This window comes from Pelobates fuscus, chromosome 1 (assembly GCF_036172605.1).
Source record: "Pelobates fuscus isolate aPelFus1 chromosome 1, aPelFus1.pri, whole genome shotgun sequence".
Classification (NCBI taxonomy): Eukaryota; Metazoa; Chordata; class Amphibia; order Anura; family Pelobatidae; genus Pelobates; species Pelobates fuscus.
Window position 1 is genome coordinate 218744303 of NC_086317.1, and position 12336 is coordinate 218756638.

General features: G+C 39.6%; 1 protein-coding gene across 2 annotated transcripts in view; it reads left to right on the plus strand.

The window, feature by feature from the left end:
- The window catches only part of KIAA0319L (KIAA0319 like), a 99778-nt gene that overhangs the window by 45885 nt on the left and 41557 nt on the right, over window positions 1-12336 (plus strand). Inside the window, exons 5-9 of one of the 2 annotated variants that reach the window (XM_063454826.1) lie at window positions 1486-1717; window positions 8434-8535; window positions 10337-10434; window positions 10676-10763; window positions 10856-10948. In XM_063454826.1, the coding sequence (XP_063310896.1) occupies window positions 1486-1717; window positions 8434-8535; window positions 10337-10434; window positions 10676-10763; window positions 10856-10948 (613 nt within the window). The remainder of the gene's footprint in view (window positions 1-1485; window positions 1718-8433; window positions 8536-10336; window positions 10435-10675; window positions 10764-10855; window positions 10949-12336) is intronic. The other variant, XM_063454835.1, reaches the window with a different exon arrangement.

Below are 12336 nucleotides of genomic sequence, written 5' to 3' on the forward strand. Positions count from 1 at the left end.
AATTCCTTACTGGCCTTAGCAACTGCAGATTGACATTGCATATTGCAGCCGAATTTGTTGTATATAACAATTCCCAAATCCTTCTCGTGTGTTGTTGTCCCTAATTCACTACTGTTTAGGGTGTAAGTTGCTTGTGCATTCTTGACCCCGAAGTGCATTTTTCTACATTAAATTTAATCTGCCATTTTAGTGCCCAGTCCCCCAATCTATCTAAATTCATCTGCAGCAAAGCAATATTCTGCTCCCATTTTAATACTTTACAGCGTTTTGTGTCGTCTGCAAACATTGAAGCATAGCTTTCAATGCCTATTTCAAGATCATTTATAAACATGTTAAATAGAAGTGGTCCCAAAACAGAACCCTGAGGGACACCATTTACCAATTTTGTCCAGCTTGAAAATGTACCATTAATGACAACTCGTTGTACTCTATCCTTAAGCCAATGTTCTGCCCAAGAACAAGAATAATCATCTAGACCAATTTCTTTTAGTTTGAAGGCTAACCTATTATGAGGAACCGTAGCAAATGCCTTGGCAAAATCCAAGTAGATCACATCCACTGCAACACCCTGATCTATATTTCTACTTACTTCTTCATAGAATGCAATTAGGTTAGTTTGACATGACCTATGTTTCATAAAACCATGCTGATTATCGCTATAAACAAAGTTCTTCCCAATGAATTCCTGAATATTATCCCGTAATAGCCCTTCAAATACTTTCCCAGTAAAGAAGCATTAAATATAGTGTTTCTCTGTGAAAAGCACCCACCTCAACTTTTAACACTTGCTGACCCTGCTTCTGATGGAATCCCAGTGGATTGTGCACACAAAGACTGCAGTCGGTAATTGGTGGCTGCCTGGCTTGTACTCCAGCAAAAGAAATTGGCCAGAAATGCAATTTTTTATGGTCATTGGGTTGACACAGCTGATCCTTATTATGTTGGTGGGAGACATTGTTAACCAGAGTTTCTTAATCTTTTCTGAAAAGGGACCTGAATTATACACATTTCATAATTTCACTAGTTTGGTGACCTATTCTTTAACTGAATAATTGAAATTCCAACAACTGGGACCAACCTAAATTACATGGTGACCACATTTTGGGTACTTACACATAGGGAAAGAACCATCTATGTAAACTGTGTGCCTGAACCGCAGAGAAAGGAACATTCTGAACACACATACAATATCCTCTGTAAGACAAACCATGGTACAGAAATGCTGTGATGTCAATCATGACTGTCCACAGAAAAAAATTTTTGTTCCGTTGTTGCTGGTTTTTTTTTACCTACAGGATAAACATTTTTTTCTATATATGTGTCAAATTTTGCAGCAATTAATACTAATTAATTAAACGTGTAGATCACTAGTGTCTAACAATAAGGAAGCAAAGTTGATAAAAATGTATTTACCTAGGTTGTTAAAGAACTACTTGTTTGTTCCTATTCCCCTTACTACTTACTGTTAAACTGCTTGCCTTTTAGGGTGACAAAATCACTCTGATTCCCACTCCACAGCCATCCTCTGTAGACTCTTTCGCCGAAAAGCCACCTGCTAACATCCAATCAAATGACACCAACACTCTATCACTCGGGGATCTGTCAGCTGGGGGAAGTGAGAAGCCAAGCAGCAATGAAACACATCCAGTCTTGATACCCAGCAACACAACCACACAGCCAAGCCCAGTACCCACAAGTACCAGCACTAAAGTTCCCGGTAAGAGTCCTGAATATCTTAATTACGTTACTTGGTCTTCCTGGTTTGTGCTAATAAGCATCTTAATGAATATTAAAGGGATACTCTAAGCACCAAAACAACTTTAACCTAATAAAGGAGTTTGTAGGTATAGATCATGTTCGTGCTAAATTCCATGTAATTTAGTAGCTAAATCACTTTGTTTTTGCAACCCTAGCCACATCTCTCACTGATACAAATAAATAAAAGGCTGCAGAGAGCATGTGATGTCAGCAGCCAATCTAAGTCTGTGATATGTAGTTTCCACCATTCCACTGTTCTTTGAACACTGATGATGCTTTACCCTCTAGTTATGTGGTTTAAATATTTTCTCAAAATGGGAGGAGGTCCATCCTCGGTTGTTTTATAAAGTAGAGTATGTCCCTTGTAAAGGTGTATACACATTGATGCAACATTTTAAAGTGTATTGCTACTTCTTAGTGGGCGTGAGAAACCATTGTGAAGGTGAAATGCTTCAATGAAATAAAGAAATGTTACAGCAAGCTTGCCAAACAGACCTGTTATTTTTGTATTTATTTTTTTTGAGATTTACAGCTGTGTATGTGCAACATTACAAAATATGTTGTTTTAGCTGTATTCTATTACATAGCTATTTTACGTGCACTGTTTTTTTTTTGTTGTTGTTTTTTTTTTTTTACTGAATTGAATTTTCAAAGAATATTTAACCCCTTAAGGACACATGACATGTGTGACATGTCATGATTCCCTTTTATTCCAGAAGTTTGGTCCTTAAGGGGTTAAAGGCAAAGCAACTGAACTGGAAAAGTTCCCGAAGTCAACTTTGCTTTCTCATCAACTATGTTGACCTTAAAGGAGCACTATAGGGTCAGGAACACAAACATGTATTTCTGACCCTATAGGGTTAAAACCACCAGCTAGGCACCCTGGACCCCTCATGTCTCCCTAAATATAGTAAAATCTTACTTGTATTCAAGTCTGCAGCTCCTGGCTTTGTCCCCGTTTCCTTTAGACTTGCCCACTGCCTGCTGACATAATCAGAAGTGGTGGCCTGATCCAATCACAATGCTTCCCCATAGGATTGGCTGAGACTGACAAGGAGGCTGATCAGGGGCAGAGCCAGCACAATTCAAACACAGCCCTGGCCAATCAGCATCTCCTCATAGAGATGAATTGAATCAATGAATCTCTATGAGGAAAGTTCAGTGATTGCATGCAGAGGGAGGAGACGCTGAATGTTTGGATGCATTTTAGGCAGCCATGACCCAGGAAGGATCTCTAACAGCCATCTAAGGAGTGGCCAGTGAAGTTATCACTAGGCTGTAATGTAAACACTGCATTTTCTCTGAAAATACAGTGTTTACAGCAAAAAGCCTGTAGGTAATGATTCAATAAGCTGTAGTTGTTCTGGTGACTATAGAATCCCTTTAAATATGACTTATATGTTGAAATCACTTTGTATTCTAATTTTAGTAAATGGCACTGATAGTGTTTGCTGTTTTAAACATGTGTATTGTATTATCTCCATCACTAAGCAGGAAAGCATCTAAACCTGATTTGTTCCCATATTTTTGACAAGGTTTTTTACCCCAGCCTACATATTGGTTTGATTATGGATTATTCATCTTGTGAAAGTGCAGAGTAAATCATTCTTCCAATATGTCATGCTCCCACATGTCCTTGAAGTGGTTTTAGCCATGTAAGCATTATATTCAAAGCATGTAAAGGTACAGGAATAGAAAATAAGATTTATCTAGAGGGTCTTCCTTTTTGATAGAGGTTTAATGGGAATGAGGACACCATTATCTTTTGATTTAAAAACCCCCATTGCTTCATTCCTCCCAGGGACTGTAAACTGTTCATTTTTTACATCCTTAGCCTGAGGAGTGCCTGCTAACATTTTACTTCAGGACCCACTTGTATTGTCTAATTTGGCTCCCTGGTGTATTTTATTGTCCTCTTTTTGACAGCAATCCCTTTATTGTCGTTCATCTCCTGTTCAATCTTCACCTCGCATGTTTTTTGCTTTGTTCTGTTGCCAAAAAAAAAAACAACATGCAAAAATAAATTAAAATTTAGTTTTTCACTAGTGTCATTTTTGCAGACCTTTCTTTTACTTTTTCCTTCCTTTATGTTTGTCATTCTGGTGAATTTAAGGCTAGTACTTAATTTTCTGCAAGTATAGACATTTTGTCATTTAACTGAAAGAAATACTTTAAAATAGGCTATATTCAAAAATGTATTTTTGGGACACAAATGAAGAGATACAAAGACCCAATATATCAATAAAAGTGTTAGTAAGATGGATTCTCGATTTACTGTTGCAACATTTTAAAGGCACAAACTACTCGTTCTGATAACTTGCTCATTTTCATATTAAATCTTATAGAAAAAAACTAATGAAATGAACCAAACATACATAAGTACAAAACGTAATGTTTTTATTATTTTGACAAACGACACAAAACATGCAAGAATCTAATTCCGCATTGTTCCTATGTGTTTCCTGTTTGTTCAATATTCTGCTTGTCCTATATTGTCTATTTAGCCCAGACAGCTTAGCACGGAGAAAGGATATGGGTGACCAAAGAGAGTGACCAGTATTTAAAGGGATTTAAAGTGTGCCTATCATGGTATACACAAGTTGACCTTAACTTAAAGAGAATCACATTTAATTTAAATATTGTACTATCAAATATATAGATTTAAATTTGATGTCCTTTTAAAGTGTTGATTTATCTCCCACTTGTCAATCAATCCTTGGACACATATGCTAAGCAGAGGACTGAGGGACAGTTAGAGCACGGGAATCCTCTCAAAGGTAGTTGCAGAAGTAGTATAGAACACAAGGACTCAAATATGTCGGCAGTGAAGCAAGTATGTTGAGCCATCAGAGAGAATTTTCCTGCTTAGGGAAGTGTCGCGGGTGCTGCTTGAAACTGTAAGTTTGATCACTTGAGATGGGTGGCCAGCGATCATGCATCAGCTGATGATCTCAAAGTTTTACTGCAAATACTGCAATTGCTTCCACAGTAGCCAATCAGCAAAGAGGCAGTAAGACATACTCCTGAGGATACTATGCCTGTGTTAGGGGGTAGCCTGACAGGCAGTTAGGGCCTCTGTCATTCCGTTGCCCTCGTCCTGTGTAACTCTGTCTCCCTAACAACCTGAGTGGGGGTTTGGGGAACAGTGTGACATAGGGCTAGGGGATTGTGCAGTATTATATTTAAATAATGAAAATGACTCCTTACCGACTTTTTGCTGATAGATGGCTGATGTCTAGGCTGTCTAAGGTGGGAGATGACTAGCTGTCCAAAGAAGGAGAAGGGGGGGGGGGGGGGCGGGCGGGGAAAGGGGGGGAGGGGGAGGTGCACAGTATGTTAGAGGGGCTCAGGGCCTTCTCCTTCTTTGGACAGCTAGTCATCTCCCACCTTAGACAGCCTAGACATCAGCCATCTATCAGCAAAAAGTCGGTAAGGAGTCATTTTCATTATTTAAATATAATACTGCACAATCCCCTAGCCCTATGTCACACTGTTCCCCAAACCCCCACTCAGGTTGTTAGGGAGACAGAGTTACACAGGACGAGGGCAACAGAATGACAGAGGCCCTAACTGCCTGTCAGGCTACCCCCTAACACAGGCATAGTATCCTCAGGAGTATGTCTTACTGCCTCTTTGCTGATTGGCTACTGTGGAAGCAATTGCAGTATTTGCAGTAAAACTTTGAGATCATCAGCTGATGCATGATCGCTGGCCACCCATCTCAAGTGATCAAACTTACAGTTTCAAGCAGCACCCGCGACACTTCCCTAAGCAGGAAAATTCTCTCTGATGGCTCAACATACTGGCTTCACTGCCGACATATTTGAGTCCTTGTGTTCTATACTACTTCTGCAACTACCTTTGAGAGGATTCCCGTGCTCTAACTGTCCCTCAGTCCTCTGCTTAGCATATGTGTCCAAGGATTGATTGACAAGTGGGAGATAAATCAACACTTTAAAAGGACATCAAATTTAAATCTATATATTTGATAGTACAATATTTAAATTAAATGTGATTCTCTTTAAGTTAAGGTCAACTTGTGTATACCATGATAGGCACACTTTAAATCCCTTTAAATACTGGTCACTCTCTTTGGTCACCCATATCCTTTCTCCGTGCTAAGCTGTCTGGGCTAAATAGACAATATAGGACAAACAGGAAACACATAGGAACAATGCGGAATTAGATTCTTGCATGTTTTGTGTCGTTTGTCAAAATAATAAAAACATTACGTTTTGTACTTATGTATGTTTGGTTCATTTCATTAGTTTTTTTTCTATAAGATTTAATATGAAAATGAGCAAGTTATCAGAACGAGTAGTTTGTGCCTTTAAAATGTTGCAACAGTAAATCGAGAATCCATCTTACTGTTCCCTGGGAACATCATTATTTGATGCCTCTTGCGGGTCTTTGGAGAAACTGAATGTTTTATTTTCTTACGTCTAATTGTGTTTAAAAATTGCGGGTCAGCCCCACTTTGTATTTCTATCCACTTCATTACATTTGACAGCTTCTTGATCTAGATGCGTTCATACAGTTGTTTATGTGCTGTTTAGAATGCCACTTGACATAGTATTTGAGATATGTAACCAAAAAACAAACAAGCTCATTCAGTATAGGTGTGCACACCCAGGTGCTACCACAATTTATTTGAGGACAAAGTTAAAGCAGCAAATGTTTCGATCAGCAGCTTTAACTTTGTTCTCAAATAAGTTTTGGTAGCACCTGGGTGTGCACACCTATACTGGATGCGCAGGACTCTTGTTTGTTTGTTTTTTTGGTTGTATTTACACTGTTGGGACTTCAGTGTGGAGTATGTGCAGCACAGGTCCAATTTTTCTTTGTTTATACTTTGCATTTTGTAGGCATTTTTTTTATTTATTTTTTTATTCTTTATTTTTGCAGTACTTATAGTAAGTACATGCAGGCATGAGGTGCCCCGAAAGCAATCCTCAAGCATCATCCACGCTAAACATGCGGGGCAAACGATTTACAAGCACATTTTTATATTTTAGTCAGGCATAAATAAACAGTGTGTTTAAGGATAGGTTTGAGTGTAACTAGGCTTAACCACAATGAGGCTTAAGTAATGTATAGTCTGGTCTGTTGCTGATCCAAGTAAAGCTTGTCTAAATAGAGTGAAATAGGCTTAACTAGGTAGTTCAGTAGAGCGTCAGCAATATCAGTGAGTTAGCAAAGTAGGTAGGTTTGGTTATGTCAGTATTGCTGCTGCGGTATGTATAGTGGTTTCACATTATATACTGATTAGGTCGGTTCTGTCGTTGAAGCAGGTACCGTCTCAATAATAAGTCTACCGCATAGACAGGCTTGGTCTGTTATGGCCTTAGAGCGTCATTTAAGCATTTCCCCTACTCAGAAACTATACATTGCATTACAATAATAATTTTGTCTGACGGGCTAATTATTCATCTAGTAGCTACCCTTACGTGGATATGCTGAATATTTAGACATAAGGGAAATTACTCTGGCTAGTAAAATGCAATTTGCCAACTGCTACACATTAAGGAGAGTAGTGGTACAATGGAGTCATATCATAAGTTATAACCGTATCCTCAGGGGTCAATAGTTTCAGTCTCTGGGACCTCAGGGATGTGGGGATTCATCCGATGCCGACTTTCCACGTGTATCTCTCATGTTCTGGAGGTGCAGCAGTTTCCCCCTGCGCCTTCTTGTTGGTCTGCGGTTGATGCTGGGTCTCGTGTGGGTGGGTGTCCTTCATCCACTCTGTCTCCGGTTTGGGCTGCTGTGAGAAGCTGTTGGTTATTTGGTATGCCGTGTGTGGCTTTAGACGGCTGCCCCTCCGGTCTGTTGTGGCGGGACTGATGGCGCATTGGGCAGGTGACGTCTTGCGGTTTGAGGGGGGTCTGTTTAACCCTCTCGTGTGCTGCTTCGACACTGTTACTCGGACATCGTTTGCCGGCTGCGGGCGAGCAGTGCTTCTTCGTCGCTTCTTCTGCCTGGTTGTTTTACTGATTCTCCGCTCCTGCGGCTTTATTGCTTTAGTAGGGCGCTCCGGCTGCCCACGAGGGGGTGCATGGTGACGCACTGTCTGTTTGGCTGGCCTCGTAGCAGGAGGTGAGTGTTCCTCTTCTAGTCGCTCACAGAATTTCTGGCATACCGCATAAAATTTTGCACGGAAGGCTGCTGCCCACTCTTCAGCGGTCTGTTTCTTTGCGTTGGCTCCCTCCTCGTCGGCCATCTTAGCTTGACCTCGTGGTCAGAGTTTTTCTGAAGGGTGCCCCAGAGATAGGCGTTCTCCTTAGGCTGGCGGACCGGGATTACCCCCACCGGTCCAAAGTTTCACCGTCTCTCCCGCGTCCGCCTCCCGAGTAGGCCTCAGGTGCCTGTCCGGCAAGTACTGCTCATTGTGTCGCTTGAGGGGTCTCATTTTGCTCAGTTTAGTGTCCTATTTCTGTTACTGGCCTTAGTGGCCCGATTAGTTGCCGTTTGGTTCACTAAAAGAGGCTTTCTTTGCAGTTTAGTGCAGGAGCTCCTAAGGTTGTCAGACACTCGGCTCTGCGGTCAGGCCCCGCCCCCCTTGTAGGCATTTTTTGCCTCTACCTCACCCTATATGTATTTGAGATATGTGATAGCATTGCTTTCATAGTATAAGGTTTTGCAAAATATCAAAGTTCTTTTATGTTTCCTCCACAGTAATGAACAAGCTTGTGGTATCTGCAGGGGACAGCGTTGAAGTAACCTTGCCAAAAAATGCTGTCCAGCTGAATGCTTTTGTCTTACCAGTTCCTCCAGAGGGTAAGAAAACCAGCTTTCCATGATTTAATTATTCTGTTTGAGGGTTAGTCCTACTTTTCTGTTTATCTATGTTACAACCTTAAGTCCATACAGAGCCATAAGCATGATTGTGAAGAGAACCCACAGTCGTTAATTTTACAATCCTGTGAGTACACTTATATATTGATTCACGCACAAATGCACCAAACTGTGGTTCCTTTGATTCTTATAATAACTTAAAGCATCAGTTAGAATCAGGGCTCCCAGCACAATGGTCCACCCCATGCAATATAAATAGGAATCCCTAAGTCTAAGAATTCCTATGGGTGGGTTTGGCTTTCTAATTTACAAAGCGTCCCACATTATGTTAGTGTTAGAAGGTCTCATGCAGGTATGCAACTAAAGTAAAAAAAATTTTTTTTGAGATTATTTTTCTTTAACAATTTTTATGTATTGTATTTATAATGCATTAATACAGGGGGGACGTCATATTCAGCCCTTCCTAATTTGATGTGAATTGGTGATCTGATGATTTCCTTAAACAAATAAGAAAATCAGTCAATTTTATTTTAGTTTTATTGTTGAATACCTTACTGTTAATCAAATGTACACAATTGTTTTAATCTTTCCAGTATTTCCTGTGTGTTATCAGCTGACAATCTTTTGAGATTTCGTTTCTGTCTATTGATTGGTCTAAAAATTGACAAGTGAACTGGTAGTACTTTTTCATGTAAATTAAATGCTGCTTTATTTGAGCAGTATCAACTTTATTACAAGTTGACTTTTCAATCCCAACCGGACTTTTTTTCAAGACGAAAGATGCTATTGAAAAAAGGTACGATTGGGACCTGAACGTTGACTAGTAATATCGTTTATACTGCACGGATATGAGATGGATGCATTGATATAGAGAAAGAAAAGACTCGTGCAAAAATGTATTTCAGGCAGTTCATCTGAATTAAATTCCTTTTAATTCACACCCAAGTCGATCCGTCCGGGATTTATCTGTGTAGTCTTATTCAATGAAGATGACTCCACAGATAAAGCCCAGATGGATCGATTCGTTTGGACATGGATTAAAAGTAATTTGATTACGATGAACCGGCTGAAACTAATTTTCACTCCGACAGTCACTAGAAGCGCTTTTGCAGAAATAGTTGAGAGAAACTGGGCTATTTTAATCTGATGAACTCCTTAACCGTTGCAGAGGTGGGATGTGACAGGTGCATCTTCATGTTTTTTAGTATTCTTAACATTCTTATATTGAGGGCAGGTTCAAGTCATGGCTACGTCCCAGGAGTGTAATTCTTATTAATCAAAATCAACCTGGGACTTGTATGTCCCACTTCTGCACTAATAAGGCAGGGAGCCACAGTGAATGCATGTGTCTATATCTATGGCTTGTATTTACCAGCAGCTGGAATGGCAGAGAATAGATTATCTCTATCACTGTTCCAGCTGTGGAAAAAAAATCATATATATATATAAAAAAAAAAACAACCAACAAAACAAACATAAAATCATGAATATAAAAGATACAAACTGTGAGGCGTGTATTAGACGACAAAATGTCATCCTGGTGTTTTGGAGACATTCATACATAACTCTGCTGCTTGGTCTGGTACATTTGGTCTGGTATTTGGTGAATTTTTTCCCCTAGTAGTTGCTTCACCGTTTCTTTTAAATCCATATCGGTCTATAATAAAATGTAAGTATATATCATTGATGGATGGAGGAAAGAAAATGAAAATGTTGATTGATTGAATGCAATCTTCATACTGGTGAAATAAAGAAATCCCACAATTCATCCTTTTGTGTTTAGGAAAAGTGTACACTTATGACTGGAGACTGATCACTCATCCAACAGATTACAGTGGAGAGATGGAAGGAAAATATTCCCAACTACTGAAACTGTCGAAGGTAAGAATGTTTATTTTCCAAGTGCTTCTCTATCATTGTGCAGTGTATAGCATCCATCCAGTTTATAGTAACGCATTTATTTATTTATTTGTTGTCTTTTTCCAAGAATTGTTATCTGACATCTGAGTTCTAAATAAGAACATTAATATAAGTTGCTCTGAAATTCAAATAGTATATGCACGTAGTTTTCCAATCAAAAGCAAACTGTAAATCATTTGGACAACTTTATTTTCTGTTCAAGCTCACAGCGGGTCTGTATGAGTTCAAGGTGATTGTGGAAGGAGAAAATTCATATGGAGAAGGTTTTGTAAATGTCACTGTCAAACCAGGTACCAAAGGCTTCCATTCAATGCACCGTTTACTAATTAATGTCATTTATTTGCCCTATTTATACATCTATCTGTTATATCATCTCTTTTAGAACCTCGAGTGAATCAACCTCCAGTTGCCATTGTGTCACCTCGCTATCAGGAAATTTCACTTCCCACCACATCGACTGTGATTGATGGAAGCCGTGAGTATACATTAAAGAAGCTCAGCCTGTTTCAGAAAGACATTTGTAGATTTAGAATAACAGTCTAATATCATGTAAAATATCAAATATACAAACGATAACATACCAACTAGTATGATGTTAAAAGAAGCACATGATGTTTTTAAGTTCCTATTTTTGGGAACCACGCACCCCTCCTGGACCCTGTTCGGTTTGGGTGGTCGATCAGAAAAAAACCAAACTGTTCACAAACTAGTATTGCGCTTTAGTATTTTGACAATATAATATCTGAAGAAGGAAAAAAAATGACTTGCTGAACTGTGATGTAGATCATTTTGCTAAAATTATAGTGTGTGTCATTCTTTATTTTTGCAGTGCATAGTAGGATAACATACAGGCATGTGGTACCCCAAAGGCATTCCACTTGCGCAGTTCAAAACATAGGTAACAATTGGGTATATAGGAACAGTGCACAATTTTTATTTTTAAATACAAGAGGATCAAGTTGGAGCATGCTAGGTAGGTATGTATAGAAGTCACGAGTTTATCAGTCTTAAGTATATAACTGAGACTTTGGGGGCAGGGTTAGATGGCAGGCCTATGATGCTCTATATGAAGGCATGATTCTCAGAACACAATAACTTAGGGCCCGGTTGAATCTGGCAACAGTGGGCTAGTAGGCAACTTATGCTACATGGTTTGATCCTCCATAGTTAAGGAGTGGGGTATTATATGCGTTGAAAATGCATTAAACATATTGGCATATATGTCATCAGTCTCAATGTTAGAGGCACTGAGATATTGGTAGAACCAAACAAATTATACATTTCTAGTGTAGTATAGTTTAAAGCAACTTTCCCTTAATAAGCCCCTGAAAGTCATTAATGTCTCATGTTGTGTGGTTACCGCTAACATTAGTTATGGGTTGTGAGTGGTTCTGTAGGCTGCTTAACTAATGCCTTGCGATGGGAGGCTGCATGGGCATACATGCCAGAGTAGATAGATATGCACAATTTTTAAAGGTATAAGGAACAATACGAGAAACTTGCTAAGTAACTTTTGTATGAGTATAGGTGTTATAGTGGCATTTCGGTGGTGGTAAACAATATACCAAGTATTTTGTTATGTATAGCGTCTCGTGGGGCACAACTGTAGGGAACGTGCCAGCGGTATGACTAGGCATTATGTCTGGGCTTTCCACTTTGGGTTAGTATGGTAGGTAGGAGAGTGTTGGATTGTATAGTCCGTCGTATGCGTCTATGTCAGGAAGCCCTCTGTATTCGGCCTGAGTAGTGCTGTGTCATCCGTCCCTAGCCTATGGTGTAGTCGTGAGTGCGGTGTCCAGTATGTGTGCATGAGTCTTTGTTCCCTGCCCCTGGAGTGGGCTAGTGGGTGCAGGAGTGGGCGAA